This window comes from Aplysia californica, unplaced genomic scaffold (assembly GCF_000002075.1).
Source record: "Aplysia californica isolate F4 #8 unplaced genomic scaffold, AplCal3.0 scaffold01138, whole genome shotgun sequence".
NCBI classification, from domain to species: domain Eukaryota; kingdom Metazoa; phylum Mollusca; class Gastropoda; order Aplysiida; family Aplysiidae; genus Aplysia; species Aplysia californica.
This window is the reverse complement of record NW_004798408.1, coordinates 124,019-151,564: the sequence shown is the minus strand read 5'-3', so window position 1 is coordinate 151,564 and position 27,546 is coordinate 124,019. Positions and strand designations below refer to the sequence as shown.

Here is a 27,546-nt window from a genome sequence, read left to right as displayed (position 1 = left end):
CACCCCCCCCCTCCCTACAGGCAACACAGGAACACCATCTCCCCACGGCCAAATGGGCGACATACCTCTGTTTTCTTGGGCTGTTTCTGCAGAGTCTGGAAATGGAGAGCCGCGTGCTTCACAAAAGCGAGGTATCGGCTCCTGGGGACAAACGGATAGCTGCACATTGAAATCGACTAAATTTACCCGCTTCTTGATATCAGTATGTTTTACAGCATCTACATACAAGACAATGCTCTCTCCCCCAAATGAAACCAGAATGGAATTTGGCAACCACAAAGAAAATTTATTCAATGTTCCAGTAAATAGATGCTGAAGCTAGAAATTGTCCAAGATGGCCATCCATTGTGGAGGAGTTGAAGTAGGCGACAAAAGCTTTTAAAAAACCTAACCCACAGATGAATAATCTTATCAAACACTTTTAGATTTAATCTTTGTGACTGATATTCTCTTATTGTTTCACTTAAGTACTGAAATATCATTTTACCTACTCTCTCACATTTTCATAGTCAACGATTGTCTGATACAAATGAAACCACAAACATGGCACCTGAAAAAGGGACGTGGGACATTAAAAAAACTCCACCAAAAAAAACCAAAACAACAAAATCAAACACAAAAACTCACAGAAAGAAATAAAAAAAGAAAGAAAGGAAAGCATAGAAGAGAGAAAAAGTTTGCACTCACTCAATGAATGCCTCGATGAGCTCCTGCCTCAGACAGGGCAGCTTGTGGCGGTGATTCTTGGGGTAGCCGTGGTTCTTCATGAACTCTGCCAGCTCCTCTCCTTCCACTGGGAACGTTTCAAAGAGATGTGGATAGTTTTAGTAAGCGTTTTACGGCACTTGCAACACAATAAGGTCATATAAGTGCCGAAGAATAGAGACGTTACAAGAGAGTAACAAACACGAAAAAGAAGGAGGGGAGGTAAAGACGATAGATGTTGGATAGGAAAAAAGGAGCAAACCACAGCAGAGCACCCGCCAACCACCAACAAGGAGAGAGAGAGACATGGACATCGTCAGCAAACATCAAACTTTCTGTCAAACAATTAACTTTCCTCTCAGTTTAGTTCTAGTAAGATTTTTACGGCACAAGCAACACAATAAGATCATATAAGTGCAGAAGATTAGATGTGATACAAGAGATTAACAAACACAAAAGAAGGAGTGGAGATAAAGACGATAGATGTTAGATAGAAAAGTCTCAGACACATTCAACAAGTGTTGGCGCATCAAAGGAAAGACACATAATTTTTTTTTAAATGCACTCCGAAAACTTAGCAAACAAAAAATCAAATGACTTCTCAGAGTCACTCATCCTTTCATGAATTACACACAAGAATTGAGTGCGATAATCTTGGTTGAAAAAACAAAAGTCAGGAGGACTATTATTAGCTTTAATGAGAATTGTACAGCACTTGTTTAGTTTCCCGTTCAATGGGAGTTTTACAGCACTTGTTTAGTTTCACGTTCAATGGGAGTTTTACAGCACTTGTTTAGTTTCACGTTCAATGGGAGTTTTACAGCACTTGTTTAGTTTCAGGTTTAATGGGAGTTTTACAGCACTTGCAACGCACCCATAAGGTCACATAATTGCTGAAAAACAAAACTGCATAACACAGAAGTTTTAAAAATAAAAACTGACAGCCAACAAACTTACCTGGAAGATAATTTGCATCGGGAGGGAAAGTCCTCAAGAGATCAAGAATATAATGCCTCTGATCATTTCCAACAATTCCCTGAAAAGGAAAAAGATAAATTGTAACAACTTTATTCAAGGACAACTTTTTCTCCTTAGCCACTACCGGCAATATCAACCAAACTTTTTTTAAAACATGAACGCAACGTGTGTACCAAATGCACTTACATTTTTTCCCAGAGGGGGTTGTTTGTTTTAGTACAGGTTTTACGGCATTTGCAACTGCATAAGGTCATATGAGCGTCAGAAGATTAGAGGTGTTACAAGAGAGTAACAAACATAAAAGGGGAGATAAGGACGATAGATGTTCGATAGGAAAGAAGAAGCAATCCACACCAGAGCACCCACCAACAAATAAATGTAAACAAAGCTTTAGATATATAAGTCAGTCATGCAAGAGCACAGACATAACAGTAGCAGCATTGACAAAACAAATCTGCCCATTCTTGTTTAGTAAGTGTTTTACGGCACGTGAAACAATAAGGTCATATAAGTGCCGAAAATTAGAGGTGTTACAAGAGAGCAAAAAACACGAAAAAGGGGGAGAGACAAAGACAGCTGATGTTTTATAGGAAAGAAGAAGCAAACGACACCAGAGCACCCGCCAACCACCTACTCTGCCCATTCCCATACACAACGTTGAAGGGTTTCAAATCAAGACAAAAGTGTCCACAACACCGACCTTGCATTCTATAGAGGAGTACAGCTCAATGGTCTCCTCTTTACTGTTGAGCACCCTGAGAATAAAGAAAATCACCTTCAGTTTTAGAATATAAATCACTGTGTTATTTTTATTAGCACCTTTTATGAAATAAAGTAGGTCCTTTAGGAAAATATGAATGGGGCCATATATATGACTTTGCAGCACTAAAAAATAGAACATTTCTTTTAAAAAATGAACTGTTATAAGTTGATTTTTTAAAAACAACCAACAAGCAAAATTCTTCTGATATCAATTTCACTCAAGTCTAAGGAAGAGAAATAAAGTAAAAATTCCAACAAATTTAACTTTAAAAAAGTTCAGTGCAAGATAAAATACTGACCTCTTTAAAAAATACAAAATCTTGCTTATCAAAATCAAACATTACAGGTCCTATAGAGACGGTGCAGAAACACGGCGCTAGACAGCGTGGCTGCACCACAGAAACGACTTACTTGTGTGGACGGATCTTCAAGGCTGCAGCTGTCTTCTGGAGCTGCAAAAGAAAAGATACCGGAGAGTCAAAGATTAGCATCCTGATAAAACAAAAAAGCAAATATAACGAAGAAAAATAAAGACATGGTGTCACCCTGAAATGTATATATACACAAAAATTGCAATAAAACATAAATATAGCCAGATTTGTCAGCAACGCATTACCTTTAATTCAATTACGGTCTAACAAAAGAGAGGTGGGGTGTGTGTATGAATGCGCGCTGAACGCCAACACATGTGAGGTGAGAACATCGCTGAGTGCATACACAGAGAAAATGTCCAGCCATGATAGTGACATTAAGTTTGATACGACAACTTTCAGTACAAAAGATTTCTGGCCACTTACTACAACTGTCATTATCCCCATAAGCCAAAATGCCCTGTCAGCACAGGACACACAACCTACATTTCTATAATGCAAGAAACAGTGAACATTCCGAACTCACCAGCTCTCTGTACTTTTCACTGGACACCACAGTCTTCCCAAAGTCCACGGACCCGTAGACCACCGACTGCTCCTGCTCTCTCTCCAGAATGCCTAAGTCATCAACCAAAAGCAGGACAACATTCAGTAACAAGGTGTCAATTGTATTCACAAAGTCAGAAGTGCTTGAAAAAAAATCCCACATGAAATATATCACTGATGATTCCCAATACTAACAAAATCTAACCCTAGGAAACCCCCATTTTCTTCTGCCTATTTTCCTTGACAAAAATGATACTTTGTAAAACCCTTACCTTTGGACACTTCCACAATATGTCAATAAATGCATCTTTAAACAACACCACAAGATTCAGCATTCCTAAGAAACATCAAACTTAAAAAAAGAAATGAAAGTTGACATGGAACAGGCTACAGCACTGCGCACAATACTAAACAACACCTTTTGATTGAGTAACAAACACAAAAAATGGAGAAGGAAAGATAAGGACGATAGAAGTCTGATAAGAAAGAAGGAGCAAACCACACCAGAGAATCCGCCAATCACCCATGCAGAATACTAAACACCAGCTCCCCACAAAGTACAGAGAGACACCCACACACAGCCCACACACACAGAAGAACGGACCACCCACCAGGAATAATGGACTGTGCCGTGACCCGGTATCCGCGATAGTCGACCACCACCGTGCCCAGAGTGTAGAGGCCGTCAGGGTCCATGTTGAAGTACGCCTTCACACCTTGGAGGTCATTGCTCTGGGAGGAGATTTAGTTAGATTTAGTTTTACAGCACTTGCAAGACTACAAGGTCACATAAGCCTTCACACCCTGGAGGTCATTGCTCCGGGGGGGGGGGGGGGGGGGGGGGGATTTAGATTTAGAGAAATATGCAATAAATAAGAGAAAAAAAACCATGTACAACAGTAAACATGGAAATCTATATCTATTATATTTGTAAAATTTTGTGATTTTGGTCGCCTAAAGCTTCCGAACCACTTAACTTTCGAATTTGAAAAAAAATTAACGGTGGTTCAGAATCATTTAAAGGGTGCACAGTTATATTAAGGAGTCTGTTTTGGTAAGAGTTTTACAGCACTTGCAACACTACATGGTCATATAAGTGCCGAAGATTAGAGGTGTAACTAATATAAAAAAGGAGGAGAGGAGGTCAGAACGATAGATGTTTGATAGGAAAGAAGGAGCAAACCACACCAGAGTACCCGCCAAGGGGATTTACAGAAATATGACAAAAAAGAGAGAGGAAGAAAGGAAACTTACATGTATCACAGCAAACATGGAAATAATTATCAAGCCAGATATTAGAGCTGAAGAAAGGAAACTTACATGTATCACAGCAAACATGGAAATAATTATCAAGCCAGATATGAGAGCTGAAGAAAGGGAACTTACACATACAACATCAAACATGGGAATTTAAAAATATTTGTATATTCTGATTTACATAAACAGATGGCCCTGCTACCCATCAAATGGCTCATCTTTGATTACAAAGAGACCAATAGCTTTTTCAAAAAAATATTGTAACAAAACATTTGAGTTCAGCCACCACCATGGTTAACTACGACAAGATTCTACTTACAGGAGCGGCAAAAGCTGCGGCATCTCCCCCAAAGTCTTTGTAGTGGTCCTTCACGTCAAAGCCCAGGCTAAAGAAAATGTTGTTCCAGATGAACATCTGCATTCTGGTGGGGGGAATAAAAAAACCCAGAATGTTAAAGAATGTCGTAAGAGATGAAAACAAAAAATATTAAAACCAGACCAGTAAACAATCAAGTTATTTGAAGTCTTTAGGTTCCTCAGTCCTGTTCAAATATAGCTGCAGACTAAAATCACCAACATTGACAAACTGATGAAAATGTAACCTTTTTCCCCCATGATACTAAAAAGTGTCAAAATAATTTTTAAATACTGTACATGTTTTATGCTCCACTTTCTTTACTTCAACCCAGTCTGTGAGGATCGTACTGAACTGATCAGGAATGCAAAATCTCAGCACAGGTGGAGAAACTTGATTGAAAATCTTCCCCAATTTACCCCCCCCCCCCGATCAATAGTAACCTTGTCACAATATAAAACAGTTATGGCAGACAGTATGGCGACAACGTACTTAGCGTCCTCCCCTGGGTTGATGGCCATGACATTGCCGTCGATGACCGCCATGGCTCCCCTGGTAGCCGCAGCGACAAAGTCACTGTGCACCTGGAAGAGGAGACAACCAAAATCAGAGTATGAGACACCACTCATTTTCTTTTTTCCCTAGGAGTTTTACTGCACTTGCAACACAATAAGGTCATACAAGTGCCGAAGATTTAAGGTATTACAAGGGAACAACAAACATAAAAATGAAGGAGGAGAGATAAAGACGATAGTTGTTTGATAGGAAAGAAGGAGCAAACCACACCAGAGCACCCACCAAGCCACCACTCAAATCAACAGATCAAAATCAGAGCTCGAAACAGCTGTAGTTGAACGAGACGATTCTGTCTGTTTGTTTGTGTGAGTAAAGAGAAGCACATCGACATAATAATGGCCATGTAGTGTTGGGGAAAAGTAAGACAGACAGAAACAACAGAAGGGAAAGTTAAAGAAATTGGACTTACAAGTGACGCCCTCCAACCACCTACCGAGATCATTCAAAAGCACCATTGACTACTCAGTGTAGAATATACATACACACAGAAAAATATCTATCAGCACAGAAATTTTTTATAAAAACCAAAAGAAATTTACAAAACCACCAATTGTTTGCCGGACATTACCTTGAATATGGCACGCTCCCTGATGAGGCGTTCAGGCAGGTTGGTCTTTGGCAGTTCTCGCGTCGTCTGAATCTCTTCGTTCCAGTCTCTGGTCTGGCCCGGGATGTGCTCCTCATAACCCAGGCGGGTGGAGAAGGCTGAAGATAGCGGTCACAAGCAAAGGTCAAATACTAGCTAACCCGGTGTCATAATAACAATAATAATAATAATTGACATTTAGCGTTCAACCCCGATCAAAGTACACAGGCTCTGAGCACTTTACAATACAATACAATGTAAAACAGTAACAAAAAACTTTCTGACTAAAAGAAAATCACTCCAAATATTCATCTTATTAGTTGAACAAAAGAAAAGATTTCAGCACTTGTGTTTATTATGAAAGTGACATTATTGAGCGTCAATAGAGGAGAAACAGTATATTTGACAACAAACAAAACTACCAGTAATGTTTGTAGCTAATTCAAAGCACAGCCAACGCCCAATCTAAACACATAGAGCGAGAATATGAGGAGCCGCCCACACAAAACTCGTAGAGATCACATCGGTGAAACCAATTCATATATACTATCCTCTTGGCACATTCATAATTCCACGACTTGTACGGATCAGCTAAGCATGTAGTTGTACGGAGCAGCTAAGCACGACTTGTACGGATCAGCTAAGCATGTACTTGTACGGATCAGCTAAGCATGTAGTTGTACGGATCAGCTAAGCATGTAGTTGTACAGAAGAGACAAAGCCTCATCCCGACAGTTTTTTTGACTTCCTGTAACTGTACCAAGACGAGCAAACAAAGACACGCCCGTGCCGCACTCACCGTCCTCCGCCCTGATGTAGTCCACCTGGTGGTCCGGCTGCGGGGCCATCCACGCGTACACCTGGTACGGGGTGGGGACTCGCTCAAATGGGTGCTTCTGGCCGCGCTTCTTCAGCAGGAGGGAAAACGTACGCTTGAAGGCCGGGCTGATCTACAGGAACAACCAGACAGACACAGAGCTCAGTTTTTTGTTTTACGACACTTGCAACACAACAACGTCATGTAAGTGCCGAAGAATAGAAGTGTTACAAGAGAGTAACATACACAACAAAGGAGGAGAGATAAGGACGATAGATGTTTGATAGGAAAGAAGGAGCAAACAACATGAGAACACCCGCCAAACACCCACGTCTCTAGAACAAAAAGGTTGCCTGGAATAAAAACAATTGGCACAATCTTAATTTCCTCCACTCATTTCTTGACAATTGGTTTTCAAGCTAGTCAAACAAAGGCATGAACTCAATACATCAGGAACATAATCATTTCACAATAGGGCCAATGAGAAAAGTTCTGTCCGTATCACTAATGAAATGTAATCCGTTATTTTACCAAGAGAGGCGAAACCCTTCACAACCTGTCGGCCCCACACAAAACACATTGTCCTTTGAGGTAAAAGACTACTTGCCAAAACAACACCTCTCTTTACACAAAAAAATAAATGTTCTCTATATTTACTCACAGAATACAATTTTCCCCAAAAAAATCTTCAACATACACAAAACAGACCTGTAGCTTCAAAGAAATGAGGAAACACAAGCTATTAACTGCTTTCATTAACTCAATGTTTTTTTTAAACATAAACGCCAAAAATTAGAGGTGTCAATGGAGAGCAATAAAACAAAAAAAAAAACAGGAGGAGGAGAGATAAGGGCAATAGATCCCTGATGTGAAAGAAAGAACAAACCACACTAGAGCACCCGCAGAACCACTGAGGAACAAAAAGGCAGCAGACAAGAAGAGTTACCTGGTTGAGCAAGTCGATGAGAGAGTGAGACAAATACTTTGGCTGTGAAGGCTTGGGGTTGAATTCATCTTCCGTCGATCTGAAAAAATTTTCAAGTTATCATTTTCCCCCTCGAGAAAAACTATAAAGCATAATTTTTTTAAATAACTCTATTTGAGTGTTTTAGTTTAGTTTTACTTCGGGTATTACAGCCCTTGCAACTTAATACGGTCGTATGAGTGCCGAAGATTATAGCTGTTACGAGAGAGTAACATACACAAAAAAGAAGGAGAGACGAGGACGATAGATGTTTGATAGGAAAGAAGGAGCACCTGTCAACTGTATCCTTCACTGGACAAACATACATCCTACACGCTTCCGGGGACACACAAACCAAAACAGGTACAACAAGGAGAAAAAAAAAGGGGGCAGTGTCTAATATTATTTCCTAGACTTTCACTAAAACAAAATATTCTCCGTTTCACAGAAATTTGAAATGAATCAGAGACCAAACATAAAGCATGCACACTTGACACAAGAGTCAGAGCAACAAATATACTCAAACTGTACAAAAACTCGAGAACCAAAAGTGGATGTACAACAAAAGCAAAAGACTTGGTAGTATTCTTAATTTCAATCTCAGGTATGTCTAGCAAAAAGCCCCCCAAAAAACAAACCAAAAAACCAAAAAAAAACCCTACAAAAATGAACACACTGGTTGAAGTAAAACCCCCCGATGCATATGTGTCTTGTAAAAAAAACAAACCGAAAGCCAAAAGAACTCACTGGTTGAGGTAAAACCCCCGGGCACAGCTGGTGACGTGGTACCTCTTGTCCTCCAAGGTCACCACGTACAGGTACAGTAGGTCACCTGAGGGGAATACCACATGGCAGGTTTAGTTTTTAGTAACAGTTTTACGGCACTTGCAACACAATAAGGTCATGTAAGTGGCGAAGATTAGAGGTGTTACAAGAGAGCAACAAACACAAAAAAGGAGGGGAGGAGATAAAGACGATAGATGTTTGATAGGAAAGAAGAAGCAAACCACACCAGAGCATCCGCCAACCACCCCCTACCACATGCCAGGTCAACAGTCATACAACAAACACCTTCAGGTCAACAGTCATACAGAACCAATAACTTTCTGTTCCTTAGTTGCATTGAACAAAACAAAATGTAAGTTCAATTTTCAGACAACCTTAGTCCGGTTAATAGTCAAATATACAAGGTGCTCGATTTCACACTCAGAGACAAAACCAGCTCATAGTATAAAACATCTTTGCAGACACACAAAGACACATCCCCTTTTCAAGACCATACACATAAGAAGATACACACATTATTGCTTCACAGTTATTGTAGGAGACACAAACACCAGGTAGGGAAACGTCATCAAACATAAAACTGACCGTGCATTCTCCTGTTGCCCGGGGGAGGGTTCCAGCCGCTGTAGGTCAGCACTTTCAAGCACCGAGAGCCCTGAACACAGAAAAAGAAGGACTGTATATTGATTGGTCTGATAAAGCAAGGCTGGATCTCATTCAATTGGCACAGCTATACTCATTTTTATGTATACCTGCATGTAATTTTACGGTCCTGTACAGCCAAGGAAAATTTCCCTCTCCGATAACTAAGTATTATCTTATCTTATCTTCTATACAGAAATTATTCCTTGAACCAAACCACCAGTGTTTCAGACAACACAAATGGACAAAATACAGACAAAACACTTCACTATGAGGTTAACAAGGAAACACACTGAATAGCTCTCAGAGCCTGTGTTCTTTAATTGGGGTTAAGTGCTATATAAATGCCATTTATTATTAATAGGGGAAAACAGCTACATAACTGGGGCAAGAGGCTATCTATTGTCAGTTGGAAAAGTACACTCATCATCTCCTAGGTTTTAGACTTAGTAAGGTTTTACGGCGCTCGCAACTGTATAAGGTCATATGAGCGCCAAGGGGTGGATGTCAACAGAGAAGTCCTTACAGGCAATCAGGCTTACTCTGCTCACCTCTCTAGCCTCAACAGAACAAAGTCTCCTTCGACTATCAAGGCACCCCGGAAATAGCAGTTCACAAGAAAGTGACAAACATACAAAAGAAGTAGAGGAAAAATGATGATAGTAAGGATGAGGAAAGAAAAATCATCAGTTCCGCCTATGTTGTTCCGGCACAGTATGAGCATGACAGTGATAAATCAGCCCATTTACTTTTCTACTGTGGATAAGAACATGTTACTATCCCCCCTTTGGGAAAGGCCCAAAGACACTTCAGTCAGTAGCATTGCCCTTTCGCCTGGTTTACCTTCAAGTCTTTGATGCCGGGGTGCAGGGGAAGTAGAGGTCTGTCTTTGGAGTTGGGGATGATGGCCTCAGGTGGGGTACAGTCCACAGAGTCGGGCTTGCTGCGCTTTTTGTCTGAGGGAGAGAATGACATTCCTTACAAGTCCACCCAGGTGACCCAGTCATGGGCTCATTTATCTCAGATCTGCCACCAAAATGTCAGCTCTTGTACATAGTTCTTAAACTCTCATCAAAAGTTTATCTTGCATCTGTACCATACACTCAAGATAATTTATACATCCATTTTTCTTTTTTATACAGGTAAAGATTTAAAACAAACAAAACATTAATTAAAAATCTTTCATATATACACCACTGCAAAACAAAGACAGTTTACACTAGAAACTCTTCCCGCATGAGAAATTGCCACTACCTAAAGAGAAGAATACGGCATAAACTTATGAGTACAACAGCTCGCGTTTAAGCCCCAACAATCAAGTATTACGCACAGCATCAACACGGACACGGGCACTCACAAAGACCACTGACCTAAAATGTCGCCCAGGGTGATTGTGTTGAGGAAGGAGAGAGAGGCGCAGTCGACGCCGTTGTAAGCGTCTGCCGGGTCCACAGACTTCATGAGGTCTCGTACATGACGCACGTGTATCCTCGCCTCTCTCACTGTGTATGGCTCTGAGGAAAAAAACACCAAAAAAACAACTTGAAAAATTCCTGAAAACTATGTTTTGTAAACGATGGGCAAAACAAAAATATCATGACAACCATACACGAACTATCCTGGAATTTAACTATAATAAAGTACGTTAGGCAGGACTTAAATCAAAATCACATTTTTGAGTATTGTACTCCATCAATGACACAAGACACACGCAATGGCTGAAAAATGAAAGATGCACTTCCGCTTGTTGTTGTTTTTATTACAAAGAGAATGACGCCAACCCAACCCCGAAAAGCAAGAAACAAACCCGAGTAAGAGAGCAAACAAAAATGGAAATCCGTTGCTGTGCCCCACTAACATTAGTACCTTCAATAACTTTAATCACAGAGCCCTCCTTCAGCCCCTCTATGGCCTTGAGCTCCGAGAAGTTGTCCATGGTGGTCCCGTCCAGCTGCAGGGAGAAGCAGGTCCGGTGGCACGTGTCCTCCCGGTCCATCAGCACCTGGTGGATCTCCTGGACCAGCTCCATCGAGCTTACCTGGGGAGACAACAATGACGCAGAAACCGTGAGACACATCAGACAACGACGCAGAAACAGTGAGACACATCAGACAACGACGCAGAAACCATGAAAAAATTCACACAACTACAGGGAGAAACTGTGAGAAAATTCACACAACTACAGGGAGAAACTGTGAAAAATACCTCACAGCTACAGGGATTCTACACAAGCCAAACCATGGGCACATGTTAATCGTTAGACCATTTCAAATATATTATTATAGACAATATCATAAAGAAAAACAGTACCCTGCCAGGTGGGTATTTCGAACAATTCTAAACCAGATTAAAAATTGTTTATATCTCAAGAGAAACTATTTCAGAAGCAAGTCCACAACAACCTGTACAAAACTTGACACATTATTGTAAGACATCGAGACCACAAAATAACGCAAGCAAATGATGATTTTGGTTTAACATTGTGTCTGGAGGGGTTGTTGTATCAGCTCCCATCACTCACCGGCAGATCGAAGGGCTCAATGCCCGGGGCCACGATGACGACGTTGAAGCCAGTGTCCTGGATCAGCAGGACCTCTTTGTCTTTTTCCTCTTCATTCTCCTTTGTCTCGCCCTCTTTGTCTTCTTTCTTTTCCATAGTACACTGACCTTTCTCTCCTACACAGCAGTTTTGCTCAGCTTTGCCATCAAGGATGATTTTCTCTTCGGCTGAAAAGGAGAAAAAGTTCCTACTTAAAATTTTTGGTCAAAAAAGGGAAGAATAAAAAAAAAGGAAAAGTTTCACCTCAAAACAGACACAGAAAACAGTTAACATGCCACATCTTTTTTCAAAGGACAAAGACAGTATGATAAACCGTAGCATGTAGGAAGGTAGCAAAAATAAGGGGGACTTGGACCACACATATATGTCAGGGCCAGTGCAGTGCTACCTTTCTTCATCAAAACTCCCTCACTTGATAAAAAACATCATTAAGGTTTTATTTTATAAATTTATAAAGCAAGGCTGCTGACTATGACATGGAATTCATGCGCATACAAAAAACATACACAGGACTGTTTAGTAAAAGTGGTCTGCCTGTATGTGTTTCTCTACAAACCGAACGCCACGAGTGAGACCGGGCACAGGTGCTGAGCAACTCCCTCCTGCGGGGAACAGAATCCGCCTGGCATTGTCTCTATCTGTTTTAATCCCCAAAACTCAACCCCACCACCCCCCCTAATCTGAAGAGGATGGGGGTGGGGGTAAAATCACAATATGGCAATAATAAGTGACCAGAAAGAGACTGAAATACCAGAAATAAAAACTTCAGCTAGCTACTGAAAATGGAAAGAAGACATGTCTTGGGTGTAGCAACACTAACAAAAAATTTGGCATTTTCAAGTCAATTCAAACTTCTTTTAAAGAATAAACCAAGGTAAAAAAGATAGTCAAATACTGTAATACACATTTAAAAAAAGACTTTTAATCAAACTCTATACTATATTATATAATACACAAATGGCATTGCTCTTGTAATTTTATACTATGTACAAACAACCACTCTTGACACCCCCCCCCCAAACAAACAAGAAAAACAAAACAAAACAACAAAAAACAAAAACAGTTGAATGAATTTACAAAACAAACTTTATGTCAAAGTAAAGAAGAAAACAACCCCAAAACAAGCAAACCCAGAGATGTGTACACACAATACAATATAACTGCAGTTGTTCCTCAAATTAAAACACACAGGTAAGTCCTACACAAAGGCCTAAGAATGGCAAATTTCCACATTGATTGCTTCAACTCCTAGCAGCAGCAAGACACAACATGCCAGTGGCACTGCACACTCAAGAATGTCTGGGAGCTCAGTCATTAAGCAAATGAGCCTCATGCTCCGTAACAAACTTGGCTGGGATAAACTAGCCGACCGCTCAGGCGTGACGCTGGGGTCCAGGTCAATGTTACATGAAATCAGGTGGCTAGGAGCAAGGCCAATCAGAACACACCTCTTTCCATTTTACAGCTACACACACACATGATTATTTCACAGCCTCAGACACACACTACTGAGCTCCAACCACCACAAACAGCTTGCACACACACACGCAAAATTTTATTTTTAAAATGAATAAATAACCACGTACCCAGCAACAAAACTGTCACAATATGAAATTACCACCAGAGGCAGAGGCTTTTTAATAAGCTCTTTTTATTTTCAATACATTTCAACACAAAAGAAGAAACATCAACCAGCTGAGTCTTACCCCTTCTTCCTTTTGTGACATGAATCTAATCTAGTCTCTCTATATAATACTACTTAGCAGTGGTTCGTCTTTTGACCTTGATGGGGGTACTGAACCCCACAAGTAATTTTTAAACGCAATCATTCTCATTCATCATCCCCTAAACCAGTGGGGTGATTAGAACAGAAACATATAATATATATATATTTATATGATGAACCGTGAGTGTATCTTCACCTCTGCTGAATCATTGAGAGACTGGCTCACCAAAACCCTGGCGTTAGAACCACTGGTTTACAGGCTACCCAAGTTATGCTATATAAACAATTTTTTTAAAAAGGAAACAAACAAACAAAATAAAAAAATAAAAAATTTAGAGCCCCAGCACGTGAATGAAAAATTATACATTATATGAGGTAACGCTAGGTGCCTGGAGCATGTGGCATTGACCAGCCGAAAAAAGTTGTTTACCCCTAGAACTTTAAACATTTTAGTACTGACAGCAGAAAGCCATAAGATCAGTGAAATATTCACACAAAATTCAAAAGAACAAAGAAAAGAAACTGGAATGAGGGCCAGAACTAAGGAAACATGACGCAATGTCTGAGAGCGATGATTTGGACGCATGGACCCTCCCTACATGCATTACATTTCTGACACCTGTCTGAGATCTAGATTGGCAGTCTAGCCGTACTTATTCTAAATATGATGGCTAGACTGACCATTTTAAAAAAATAGGCCTACTGAATTGTAAATATATATAAATTTTTAGTGTGGAGTACCTCTATTGAGATGAAATCAGGTGCCTTAATGACAGTGCATGTATTTTAAACCTCCTGTTTTCTAATGTTAATAGGGCCTTAGGTAAGTACGGATAGACCGGCAGTCTAGCCGTTCTTAAGTACGGGTAGGCAGCCAGGCTAGCCGTACTTAAGGACGGCTAGACTGTCAGGCTAGCCGTACTTAATATTGATGGCTGAATTGTAAATGAAATTTTAAGTTTGCAATGCCTAAAGGATTTGTATTTCAGACAAAACCAAAAGGTGCCTTACTGACTTGCATGTATTTGAACCTGAATAATTACTAGATCTAGATCTAGATCTAATGAGACCTGTGTACTTAACAGGCTTGAGTCGATAGGGCCTAGACTGGCAGTCTAGCCGTACTTAAGTACGGCTAGCCACTTCATAAAGAAAAAAAACCCCACCCAAACTTTTAGATTTGAAAGACCACCAGCAGGGCGGCTCTTAATCGTGTGTTCGCCTCTCATTAATAGGTCCTGGGTTCAAAACCCGACTCCTATTTTCTAGACACATTGTGCTCTGTCATCTTTCATTTCCACTAACTAGAAGATCTAGAGATCTAGATCTAGATATATGTTACATATTTATAGGCTCAAGCACCTTTACAATCACAGAGTGAAAAACCGTCACGCCTAAAATTTATGATTTCTTTTAATTTTAACTGGCCACAAATTTTAAAAAGTAACTTTTAAGGCGGTTGACCAAAATGAGCTGCTTCAACTGATGAGAATACGTTTTAGAAGTAGGCTACAAATGTCATGTGATATCATTGCTAAAATTTTGGCTAAGTCTTGTGGATCAGACCTCTAGCCTCTAGATCTATCATCTACATTCAATTACTCGACAATCTTAATCCCTATGATAATACTATAAAATATATGTCCAAAGTTCATGCTTTGGAGGTTAACATGACTAACCTTAACCTTGAAATTGAGGTCAGGCACATGGATTGCAACATTTCTGCTTCTTCAGAAAGCATTTAATTGCGACCTCATTTTGATTTCCTGAATTATAGAATCTTTAGTCTCTTTGTGACAACCGAGTCTAAAACTGCTTCAACATTGTTATCGATAACAGCTTGGGGTCCAAGGGATAAGATGATCAAGACAAATGAAATAACATAAATTTCAAGTTTTACTCCTTCCTGTCTAAAATTGGGGGAAATCAAAATCAGCTGTGAGGAGACTGGCCTAGCATAAAGAGTCTCTACAACTTGCAAAGACAGTCCAGAAGAAACCACAATGGTGAAAGTTGGAAGACAACTAATAAAACTCTCTTCTAAGATCTAGATCTAGTACACATAATTAAAAAAACAACCAAGAACTAACGAATCTGAAAGTCATTCAGGAAGAAATGTTGCCCCTGCGTTGTGAAAACTCATCCAACATGAACAAAGCAAAAAAGTTCCCTCAACAACTCTTCTGTCGTCATGCAGACAGTCAATGAAAAACGTTATCAAAGCTGCACAAATAAAAACCTCACCATGTCCGTTTGTTAGGCATTCTTTCGTGGAATCAGTACCACTGTCTTTCGACTGGGGATCCTTTTTCTGTACCTCATCTTTTCTGTTGTCCTCGGTCACGGTTATCCCTGCCATTGCCCTCAACAACTTTCCTAGTGAGAAGGGGTGCTAAAGTAGAGTCTACAGCAGAGACTTTTATAACACACGTGCGGAGACTTAACCTTTGAAGGACGATGATTATAACGCAATCCACTCAGCACACAACAAAATAAAATAAAGCACTTTTCAAGATCACTTTCTTCGATGTTGAACAGTGTGGTTCAGCTATGCAGTTGCAAAAAACATCTTTGAAAGTTTTCTTTGCAGTTTCGCGTGTTATTCTATGCACATGCGGTGTCCGTCCTAAACGTGTCTTTGAGAGTAGGGCCTAAGGTCATTCGCATACAAAACAGTGTGAGTAGGTCAGATAAAAAGTTGTCTGCAAACTTTCTGATCACAAAACAAAAAAACTGAAACTGTTATGAAAGATTGGCAAAATCAATACTAAGTAAATGTCTTTGTCATGAAAGACTAAATTAAATTCAATATAATGTGAATTCTTAAATAATATATTAATAAAGCTGTTATTTAAAGAGACTAAAGATCACTTTTGAGCGTTTGATAATCGGGGAGGCAGCGTCGCCAGCATACCGGATTTCAGCGACGAAACGTGAAAGTCACATGACTGTCAAAAACATAAGATGGCTTCCAGGGAAAGGAAATCCTCCTTTCGGTTTGTAATTATGACCCCTTTAATCATAATTACATTGGCTTGTGATCTCTTGTGTCGGCATGTGATATGCACTTGGTGGCATTCATTAAGTAGCCAGCGTCTATGGGGAATTATTTGTGAGGCGGTTATATTTATCCATGTTATCGATCTTTCTGTTCCTCTATCATAATCATGGTATATTTGCTTTTATTCCATCATTCATCGAGACGAGAACTGGAGTTAGATATATAATATATATAGATCTAGATCTAGATCTAATTGACATTACACTGTTACTAGGATGGCAGTATTGGCAGGCCTGTCCTAGCCAAGAGTAAAGAAAAGTAACATGCATAGCACTGTTATTACTCTCTGTAGATATAGAAAATTATTGTACCAAGTGCACCGATCGCTAGATTCGCATCCTGAAAACAAATGCGCTTGACTTGATGAGGTGTTTGTTTTTAAGGTTGCGTGTCAGGCGATCAGTTTGTGCCACGATGGTCGCTTTGTGCCCTCAATCTGGCTAGCCCCACCTACCAAACCAAACTGAACCGAGTGTGTCAATTGGCACCCTGTATAACGCGGGCTGTATTGCATACATACAGAGTCAGAGACTTATAAATCTCAAAGGCCGCCAAAAATGACTTAGCGTGGGTATGCAATAGGCCTACTGCCCGCGTTTAGGTCTAGAATCTAGAATCTAGATATCCCCTGTAGAGTTAGCCTAGCCCCAAACCTCTTGGACTTATGAAATGTTTGTCTGTCTACCCCATCTAAGCTTCAATACTTTCACTACTTCTTATTATCGTGATGTTCTTTCCCATTGTTACAGACATGAAGGCCACATGTTTTTCATCTACGACCATAAAATGAAAACCGAAGAGGACGATCCCAAGGATGCCATTCTGTATTTCTATCCTCGTTCGGTAAGGATTTTTGGAAGAAATTATATGATGTCTCAACATCTTTTCCATTTGTTTCAGATTAGAACACCTTTGAACCTGCTCTAAGGCAATCACCTGTACACAAACAACCACTTCCTCCCTTTACATTTTCTCTATAATGAATAATGACACTGTGCATTGCAGTCACTTGTCTTTAGAACCCAACTACTTTTTTTTCTACAGTGGGTAGCTGTCTTGGATAATTAGATAAATCAGACTGTATTTTATTTCACTGTAATTGATTGCTTAATGATAGAGGGCTGTACCCCGGTAGCAAACCCGCTCGTGCTCACAAGCCCCTAGTTCAAGTCACAAGCCTCAAATCACTAGGTCAAATCATCAAATCAAATCACCAGCATGATAAGTTGAGTCTAGCGCAAACTGTAACCTCCTTGGTCTAGTCTAAACTTCAAGTCCACAGCAACTAGCAATCCGCGAAGCCACTCGTGTCAGGCCCCCTCATCATCCCCACCCTGCTTGCAATCTACGAAGCCACTTACGTCAGAAAAAGAGAGAGGGGGAGAGTGAGAGTGAGAGATCTCGCCCACAGAGTCACTGCGCGACGTGGCGCTGTAGTTTACTCGATTAATCGAAGGCCTGCGCAAGCCTCAAATCCCGTCCGCTGCCACAGGCCCAACAATTCACACAGTACTGACTTGCGCTAGGCTTAGAGATTTGCCCCAGGACAAGCTCGAAACCTGACCTGCTGACTTGTACTGTCTCGATACACCGAGCGAGCGGCACGGGCTTGATGGTGTAGGACCGTCTCGATGGCGACAAGACAGTCTGATGTGTTCAAACAGCAAGACAGTACTGCTCGCTGTGTGAACTTTGAACCGTGGAGGAAGGGAGAGGCTGGGCTTGTTTTGGTGCAAGGCGTAGAGAGCTGAAGTTATTTTTAGCTTCCCGCCGTTGATCAGCTAAGCGAATGGATAAGTGAGAGGGAGCGTGGTATTGTAGTAACAGAGACCTAGGTTTCTGGTAGTAATAAGAATAAGTTGACTTAGATTACCCTAAAATGGAAAACTCCAGGGGTCGTTGTGATTGGCTTTTGTTTCGTATGTATGTAACCTATTTTGTAGATGTGTTACACTCACAGTGACATAATACAGAACATTTAGGGGACGGGCTAGGCCTACTTCAACCCAATGTCACGGCCACCTGGGCTGAGAGGGAACAACGCCCCAGCAGAAAGACGGAGGTTCTCAGTGAAAATTTCTCCCCATACGGGAATCGAACTGAGGTCTTTTGCGTGCGACGATGAAGCGCTTGGCTCGTGCACATTAAAAATAAACAGGCCTTAACATCATAAGAATAGCCGATCCAATATTAATTTTAAAGTGCATTGAATAGAGCTTTTTGTTTTTTACAACCGAACTATGAAAAAAAACCAACCGATCTTGCACTTTTGGTGCAAGCCTCTCAACGCAAATAACCAGAGAATCTATAATATGTACTGAGCCCACTGCCACAAGAGTTCGCGACGTCACGACACAGTAGGCTACAGCAGGACTGTCCGCGAGTCACAACTCAGTTCCCTCCGGTAGCAAGCGGGAGGCAAATCAAACCACAAGTCTGCTCGCAAGACTCTAGCGCAAGACGTCCGCTGCTTTGCAAGCCTTCGATTAACCGAGCAGAATCCAGCCCTACTTAATGAGCGCACCTTAACCTTTTTGTTGTTTTCAGACTTGTTTTTCTTTTATTGAATTCCGGAAAAATAGCACAAAAAAACCTTTGAATTTTTAATGAAGGACAAGTATAAGTGAAGTCTCAGGAAAATGTTTGCCAAGGATTATATATGTAGTTAGTGATAGTTTTCAGGTGTAAAGTTTTTACGTCGTCAGTATTCTTATATTGGAAGTGCGTACAAAGTAGGTTTTACTAGTTACAAGACGTAACACGAGGACTGATGTCATTTCATAATATGCTTGTTTCACGGTTGTAGGGATAGATTTTGTCTGTGCGTTCATTGCATCGCTGACCTTCAGATTGTATTTGTTTTCTACTTTTGAGCTTTTTTTTTTTTACACAGTTGGTCTAAATTATATTCCGGTTAAAAGGCTTTCACTTTTAAGGTTTCCCTTTTTATTTGTGAGTCTATTTAATTTTTTACTCCTGTTATTTGTTTTAAGATTTTTCTTTAATGCCTCTTCACCTGAGTACAACAGGTTCATCATGTGATGGATTTTCCTGTATCTAAGAAATAAGATCCAACTTTTGAAATAGTTCCGCTTTTCTCCCACAGGTTGACGTAGATGTTCAGATTGCCTTGGTGGGAGGCCTCATCGGACTGGCCGACTTCTGCACGGAGTTTTTGCCTCAGTGCATGCCTAGCCTGGTGAAGTTGGCTGGACACAATTTTGCTCTTCTGCAACATGAGGACTTTGTTATCGTGAGACTCCTTGCTTTTATTTTCCTCGAAGCACCTTATTGTTTTTTTAAAGTATATTTTAAATGTAAAAAATCTAATTACGGAAGTTTGACTATAGGCCTTTTGTCATCTTCTCATAACGGCGTCTTTTTACAGGTTTCTTTAGAAAAAAGGTTGTTCAGCTCACATATTACTTGGAATTAAATCAAAATAAATGGTGTACAGTTTCTAATTCGTTCATGTGTTATTTCACTTCCCTCTCTGCTCAACACCCATCCATCAAATTTCTCCTCTTAGATAGCTTTTTTATTGCTATTACACACTTGTCTTCTGAATGGGAGAACTGTGCAACAGATATTGAATTGTTAATACATTTGAGGTTTTAAAAAATCATGTTTTGATCTGATCGCTTTGACTCTGATTTGGTGTGGATGCTAGAAGTGATGAAGTGTGTTGATAGGCTTTGACAGAACTAGACTTGTCTCAAATGTAAAGGAAGTGGGGGGGGAGAAAGGTATTTAGATGTAGATTGAGGAATAGCTTGATGAATGGAGAGAAGCAAAGATAGTTGGAGGGGATGAGACGAAGTGGTAACTAAAAATAGGAAGAATGGTCGTAGATTGCATTGATATAGTGCATTTCCTTACTTGAATGTAGGCTAAACGTTGTCAGACTTCTCTGTATACTATTCTGAAACATTTTCAGCTTCCTGAGGAGTTTTTAAGCAATGACACACTAACACAGAGTCCATTTTACTTCTTCTTAGTCTTTGTTTCTTTAGTGCCTGTGTCGTTGCTTTTTGCATAAACTGTTCTTTTTATTATTCCAAGTTAGGTACAGAGTTAGCAGAGATGAAGAAAATGTTGCTGCTATGGACTGCCTGTTTGATCACGTGTATAACTTGTTGTGCTGTGGTATTATAGATATATAGGTATCATAGAATAGATTGTGAAGTGCATAGAGCTTGCTGTTGAGAGGGGATTTGCGCTATACAAATGCTATATGTATCTATCCATCTATGTATCTGTCCATCTATCCATCCACCCACCCACCCATCCATCCATTGTTCCGTCTATCTATCCATCTATCTATCTGTCTATCTATCTATCTATCTATTACAGGGCTTGGCTGGTAGCCCTGACATCCCGGACAAGTTCCTGGTGTCTCACATGCAGTACGTCTGGTCCACCTTCATCTTCTACCAGGGCAGTCTGCTGGCGCTGAAGGAGGTCAGTGGGTGTGTCTTGTCTCCACGGCAATTTGGAATCTCTTAAAATGTTAGCTCTCAAAGCCAGTTTCTGAGTTTGTCATTTTCCAGAGACTGGCCAGAAACTGCAACACTTTCTCCTCATCCTCGTCTTTTTCATATGATCTCTATTCTTCCTCCTCCCATTTTCCCAATTCACTCTATTCCTCCTCCTCTTCTTTACTTATGAATTTTATTCCTCCTCCTCTCCTTTTTTGTTAACGTTATCCTTCCTCCACCCCCCCCCCTCCTCTCCTGTTAACCTTTTTCTTCGTCCTTCACTTCTCCTTTTTGTGTTAATAGTTTTCCACCTCCTCCTCCTCCTCCCCTTTTCCTGCTAACACTATCCCCCCCCCTCTCTCTTTTTCCTATTTAAATTATCTCCCCCCCCTCCTCCTCCTCCCCCTTTTCCTGTTTACATTAATCCTCCTCCTCCCCTTTTCGTGTTAACATTATCCCCCCCCCCCCCTCCTCCTCCCCCTCCTCGTTCCCCACAGCGTGTGTCCTCGGATCACTTCCTGCGTGAGCTGAACCAGGTGTGGGACATGTACGTGCCGCTGTGTCAGCTCAGGGGAGACATTCTCTCCCAGGCCTTCCAGATCCTGCCTTATGTACAGCTGCACAAGGTGAGAGGAGGTTTTTTGGTTGTAATGTTTGGTTGTTTTTTAAATTTTGATGTTCAACTGTACAAGGTGAGGGTTGTTTATATTTTTTTTCAGTTGTACTGTTCAACTGCACTATTATATTTTAATTTCAATTTCAATATACAGCTGCACTAGGTGAGAGGAGGATTTTTTTGGGTTTTTTTGTTTGGTTTTAAAAAAAATTTCAATTTCAATGTTGAACTGCACAAGGTGAGGGTTTTTTGTTTTTGTTTTTGTTTTTAAATTTCAGTTTGAATGTCCTACTACACCAGGTGAGCTTTGTTGTTTTTTAAATTTAGATTTCAAACTGCACAAGGTAAGGTTTGTTGTTTTTTGTTTTGCTTTGTTGTTTTCAAAATTTCCATTTGAATGTTTGAATGTCCAACTGCACTAGTTGAGGGTTTTGGGTTTTGTTTTATTTTTTTTGTTTTTCAATTTCAATGTCCAACTCTCTTTCTGCGTCCACCATTTACTCTCTAACTTTTCTTCTTGTCTTTGTCGACAGAGTCAGGGCGGCCTGTTTCTCCATGCCTCTCACATCCTGCAGCGAAGTTTGCGACACAAAGGTGTCATCGCCGGAGCGTTGTTCAGCAGAAACAGGTCATCAGAGGGTTGGGGAAAGAAAGGATAACAGAACTATGCATTTAATACCTTAAAAACCAACATATGTTATCCCTCTCCTCCTCCCCCCCCTTTTGTGTGTGTGTGTGTGTGTGAGTTAGTGTGTGTGTGTGTGTGTGTGTGTGTGTGTGAGTGTGTGTGTGTGTGAGAGAGTGTGTGTTTGTATGTGTGTGAGTGTGTGTGTGTGTAGATAAAACAGTATACAGGTACTGTGTTTCTTTTGCAGATTGTGATAAGAGCTTGTTGGTTTATTCATATTTGATTAATTGATTTCTCAAAACTGCTGCGAATAAGAAAAAGGTGTTAGGTCAGCGTAGGGTAGATCTAAACTCCATGGGTATGAGAATTGTCACCGTTACAATATATATATATATATATATATATATATATATATATATATATATATATATATAAGACAAGACGCAATTCGTTCTTTTGTGTTTGCATGGCCTTGACCTTTCCACAATGACTCCATCTCTGGTGCAGGGTCCTGTGTTCCCAGCTCAGCAACAGTTTGACCCGGAAGCTTCTGTTTCTCATGTCCCATAACCAGGTCAGTTATCTCTTCTCTCTCCTTCTCTCTCTCTCTCTCCCTCCCTCTTTCTCTGTCTGTCTCTCTCTCTCTCTCTCTCTCTCTCTCTCTCTCTCTCTCTTTCTGAGTTTCTCTCTCTCTCTCTCTCTCTCTCTCTATTTCTGTCTCTCTCTCCTTCTCTCTCTCTCTCTCTCTCTCTCTCTCTCTCTCTCTCTCTCTCTCTCTCTCTCTCTCTCTCTCTCTCTCTCTCTCTCTCTCTCTCTCTCTCTCTCTCTCTCTCTCTCTCTCTCTCTCTCCTCCCTTTCTACTTTCTTTTCCCCATCTTATGTTCAAATGTTCATGTTATTCTTTATTTTTAAGGAGCTTAGAAGTTCACTCAAGCAAACAATATTGGTTTTAATTATTTGTCACTTAGCAGTGCTCGAATTGTATCTTCACCTTTCACTTCTGTTATAAATCACAGTACAATCTTTCTTAATTGCTCTTCTGTCTTCCTTCCAGTTCTTGTTCATAGCTCATTATGTCAGTGTTGAAAGGACCTATTACTAGTTAATATAACTATAACGGGGTTATGCGCCATGCAAATGCTATTTATTATTATTATTGTTATTATTATTATTATTATTATTATTATTATTATTATTATTATTATTATCATTATTATTATTATTAATATTAATAAAAATAAAATTTACACTGTTGGGATTTTTTAAAATTTCCCATCTCTTGGTTGAAAACAGTTTATTAATTTGAAACTCCTGTTATGTGTTTATGACCTCCTGTCACCTCCCATGACCTCCTGTGACCTCCCATGACCTCCCATGTTCTAAACTTTGTTTCAGTTCCCCTGTGTCCGAGCGAACTCCTGTGAGTATGGCAATGTGTTTACTGATTCCACATTATTATAGTTGTTGAGTTTGCGCTGATCGGTTATTTTCTGTGGTGTTCGTCAAGTGCTAACGAAAATGATATTACAAGGACAGTGATGTTATAGTTTTTGAGTTTACGCTGATCGTTAATCATCTGTTGGCTTTGTCTGGTTATAACTAAAATGAAAGTACTGAGTTGAGATACATTCCAATTTTGCTCCTTCTTTCCTATCAAACATCTATTTTCCTGATCTCTCCTCCTTTTTTTTCTGTTTGTTACTCTCTTGCAACACCTCTAATCTGTGGCACTTATATGACCTTATTGTGTTTGTTACTCTCTTGCAACACCTCTAATCTGTGGCACTTATATGACCTTATTGTGTTTGTTACTCTCTTGCAACACCTCTAATCTGTGGCACTTATATGACCTTATTGTGTTTGTTACTCTCTTGCAACACCTCTAGTCTGTGGCACTTATATGACCTTATTGTGTTTGTTACTCTCTTGCAACACCTCTAGTCTGTGGCACTTATATGACCTTATTGTGCTGCAAGTGCCGCAAAACACTAACTTAATCTAAAAAAACATTCCAATTTTGAAGTTAACCCAGTAGACAAGTCACCCCCCACCCGTCCCGACTCACAAACTTCACCCTAAGCATCTAAAGAAAAGCCTAGCTTGTAGGCAGGGCAAACCTTTGCTAAGAGTGTCACCTAAGTCTTTAAATCACAACTTTCTTCAATATACAGTGAAGAGATGAACCTATGACTTTTGAATTTGAGACCTTGAGACCTTGGACAGGATATTTCTTACTTTTAAAATGTGCTCATAAAGTTACTTTTTTTTATTGTCCTCAGAAGAACACTTGCATGTACTTTATGATAATCTTTTCTTGATTTTCTGCCACACCACCACCTCCAACCCCCCCCCCCCCAATTTTCTCTCTTTTCCTCTCAAACCATCTTGCCTTATAACCCCCCTCCCTCCTCTCCTTCCCCCCTCCCCTTCCCTCTCCTCTCCCCCCTCCCCCTCCCCTTCCCCTCTCCTCTTCCCTCCACCCCTTCCGCTCTCCCCCACTCCCCTCCCACCACCCTCCCTCCTCCGCAATCCCTCGCTGTGGATGACCTGACAGCAGTCCTAGAACTGCCCGGCGGGGTGCGGCTCCTCTATGTCTTCCTCCCTAAAGAGGAGAGGGACAGCCTTGGACAACGTCGGTCAAAGCAGTTTGGGAGGTCCGCCTCCTCCCTCTCTCAAGACAGCGTCGAGGAAGACCTCAGGAAAACTCCTTTGACATCTGCAGCAGAAAAGTCCTCCCCATTTAGTTCACAACTGTTGAAAAACTCGAATCCCAATTACTTGTTCTCCGACTCGGCTGCCGGTACAAGCTCAGAGCCGAGGGACAAACCGAGCAGGGGCGGGCTGAGGATGAAGTCTCCGACGTCTGCAGCCATCACGTCAGGCACAGACTCAGACGTGTTTCTCGACACGCTGCAGGATATCCAGCTAGATGGCCACCACAACAACGTGAAGCTGGCCGACATCAAAGAGGTGCAGTGTCGGGTCAGCGGACACACCTCACATCATCAGCCTGGCTCCGCGCCGGCGACGAAACAAGACGCGTTCACGTCTAGCTCGGACACCGTCACTCCGCATTTGACCAACCTAACGGTCAGTGTAGAGGTGCACGCTGATGGAGACACTGCAGCCAATCAGAACAAACCCGCGGGGCTCAGTCCTGGCCTGGGAAATACTCGAGACAGTTTTTCTGCGGACAAATCGGTGGTTGATATTCCTGTGATTTCAGGTGAGGAGGCTGGAGCATGCACAGAGAAAGGACAAGTGCTAAGGTCTTCTCATGATCCTGTGTCTGCTCGCGATGGTGAAGATCGTGATGCTGTTGGGGATCTGAGACCTGATAATAACGTGGGCAACAAGGAAATTCCAGACGGAGGAGATTTGAAAACTGACTTTGACGATGCGGATGATCAGAGGCAAGATGGGGGAAATACAAAGCAACCTCCTACGCCCTCGAATGATTCCTGTAACACACAGCAAGTAAATCACATTTCTTCCTCTTCATCTGAAAACTCCACCCTTTTTCCTACTCTAGAATCTGAAAATGTGAAAGAGAACATTGAGAATGCACATGGGAAAGGTGGGGAAGAACAAATGACGAAGGCGCCCAAAGATCGTAATGAGTGTAGTAGCAACGGACACCAAGGGGAATCACTCACAGATAATAAGGTTAACGGACTTCCGGTGGTGAATGACGTGCTCGGTGGTGGGTCGGGCGGCCATGATGATGAAGACGCTGCTCAATCTGGGTCGTCTGTAGACCCAGCTGTACTTCCTCAGAGTGATGACTCAGCGTCTCGTAGTAACTGTAACCCGGCGGTACTTAATGACAATACTAGTGCTGAGAGTTCTAGTGTTTGCAATTCTTTCACGGGAAAAGATCAATTCAAATCTATTGAAACGACTGGTGAAAAAATCCTCAATGAGAAAAAGCAAGAGGATGAAAGTCAAGCGAGTGCGGAATCGGATTCTGTCTCTGTCGTTGATAATGAGGTCACAGCGGTTGAGATTCCACGAACAACCTCTCCTGATGCTGATGCTGATACTCGCCCACAGGTGAGGAAACAGCTCAACTCTACTGATGGTAGTGGAGATCACAGTCAGGTGGGTGGGGCCGACACACAAAACCTCAGTTCAACAGGACAGAATCAGTCCACAGATTCTCCTGTCATTGACGTTGCAGGCAAAGATTCCGGTTTGGAAAATGTTCCGCTTGATGCGTCCCCACGTGTGACTGACTCTCCTGTTGTGAGCGAGAACAAAACGGCTGGTGGTGGCGGTGCTCAAACCGACGGTGCTGATAACGTAACAAAAACATCGACTGGAACTGTTTGCTGGGCTAGTTTACCTCATGAAGGATGGCAGGAGAGGAATGCGGGAAACAATAACGTTTTTGAGGGACACATGAGTGAAGAGAACGCGATCAATGTTCGGAAAGCTCTCGTGCAGAGTAAAGAGGAGATCGACGCCTCTCTCGACACGCAGCGCTGCAGCAACAGCGGCGAGGACTCCTCCAACCACTCGGAGCAGAAGCTGGAGGACCTCGATGGTTCACAGCTCTCCCTCACCAAAGGAGGCAACGACGGGCCGCCCAGTAAAGACCGCTTGACGTTTGAGTTCCTGGATAGCGAGAACTCTGAGGGCGGGATCATGTCCCCGTTTTCGGAGCACGGCCGTCTGTCGCCCGTGGCGGAACAACAAGATCCGAAGGTGGGTCAGAAATTTCTCTTCCCGGGCTCGGGGTCGGAGCAAGAGGGGGGTCAGAGGTCACAGGGTGCGGAGAGGTCAAAGACTGCTCAGTTCAGTGTGGGAGGAAATCTGTCGTCGTCTGAGCCAGCTCGTACCGCCACGACCACCGCCGCCTCACCCCCGCCCCAACGCTCGCCCAAGTGGGACGCGACCAGCAACGGTCTGGAGGAGCTGACCTTGTATGTTCAAGGTCACTCTGATACGCTGCTGGTTCTGCTCTTGAAGCGATCGACAAATTGCAGCAAGAACTACATCAATTCTTTGGTGAGTGAAATGTTTTTTGTGGTGGTGTTTTTTGTTTTGTTTTGTTGTTCTTCTTGTCACGCTTGTAGCATGAGCAGTCTCGGGAAAATTTCCCTCCATGCCTCTTTCTTTTTTTGCCTCTG

General features: G+C 41.5%; 2 protein-coding genes across 4 annotated transcripts in view; one reads left to right on the top strand and one right to left on the bottom strand.

The window, feature by feature from the left end:
• LOC101859613 (clustered mitochondria protein homolog) overlaps positions 1-16,295 on the bottom strand; it is a gene marked incomplete in the record, with an annotated part of 39,682 nt that extends 23,387 nt beyond the window's left edge. Inside the window, 19 exon segments of the mRNA XM_013090087.2 lie at positions 66-141; positions 688-793; positions 1,663-1,741; positions 2,384-2,438; positions 2,857-2,897; positions 3,343-3,434; positions 3,974-4,094; positions 4,939-5,041; positions 5,467-5,558; positions 6,119-6,255; positions 6,936-7,086; positions 7,900-7,978; positions 8,665-8,749; positions 9,289-9,358; positions 10,189-10,301; positions 10,716-10,859; positions 11,212-11,383; positions 11,867-12,072; positions 15,876-16,295. Of these exon segments, the coding sequence (XP_012945541.1) occupies positions 66-141; positions 688-793; positions 1,663-1,741; positions 2,384-2,438; positions 2,857-2,897; positions 3,343-3,434; positions 3,974-4,094; positions 4,939-5,041; positions 5,467-5,558; positions 6,119-6,255; positions 6,936-7,086; positions 7,900-7,978; positions 8,665-8,749; positions 9,289-9,358; positions 10,189-10,301; positions 10,716-10,859; positions 11,212-11,383; positions 11,867-12,072; positions 15,876-15,990 (2,037 nt within the window).
• A 241-nt stretch (positions 16,296-16,536) lies between these two features.
• LOC101858984 overlaps positions 16,537-27,546 on the top strand; it is a 28,474-nt gene continuing 17,464 nt past the window's right edge. For 2 of the 3 annotated variants that reach the window (XM_005111857.3, XM_035973327.1), the window contains exons 1-9: positions 16,537-16,627; positions 17,442-17,535; positions 19,799-19,945; positions 21,046-21,153; positions 21,668-21,796; positions 22,320-22,414; positions 22,922-22,988; positions 23,810-23,834; positions 24,969-27,424. In XM_005111857.3, coding sequence (XP_005111914.3) covers positions 16,596-16,627; positions 17,442-17,535; positions 19,799-19,945; positions 21,046-21,153; positions 21,668-21,796; positions 22,320-22,414; positions 22,922-22,988; positions 23,810-23,834; positions 24,969-27,424 — 3,153 coding nt within the window. In that variant the 5' untranslated portion in view covers positions 16,537-16,595. The remainder of the gene's footprint in view (positions 16,628-17,441; positions 17,536-19,798; positions 19,946-21,045; positions 21,154-21,667; positions 21,797-22,319; positions 22,415-22,921; positions 22,989-23,809; positions 23,835-24,968; positions 27,425-27,546) is intronic. The other variant, XM_035973328.1, reaches the window with a different exon arrangement.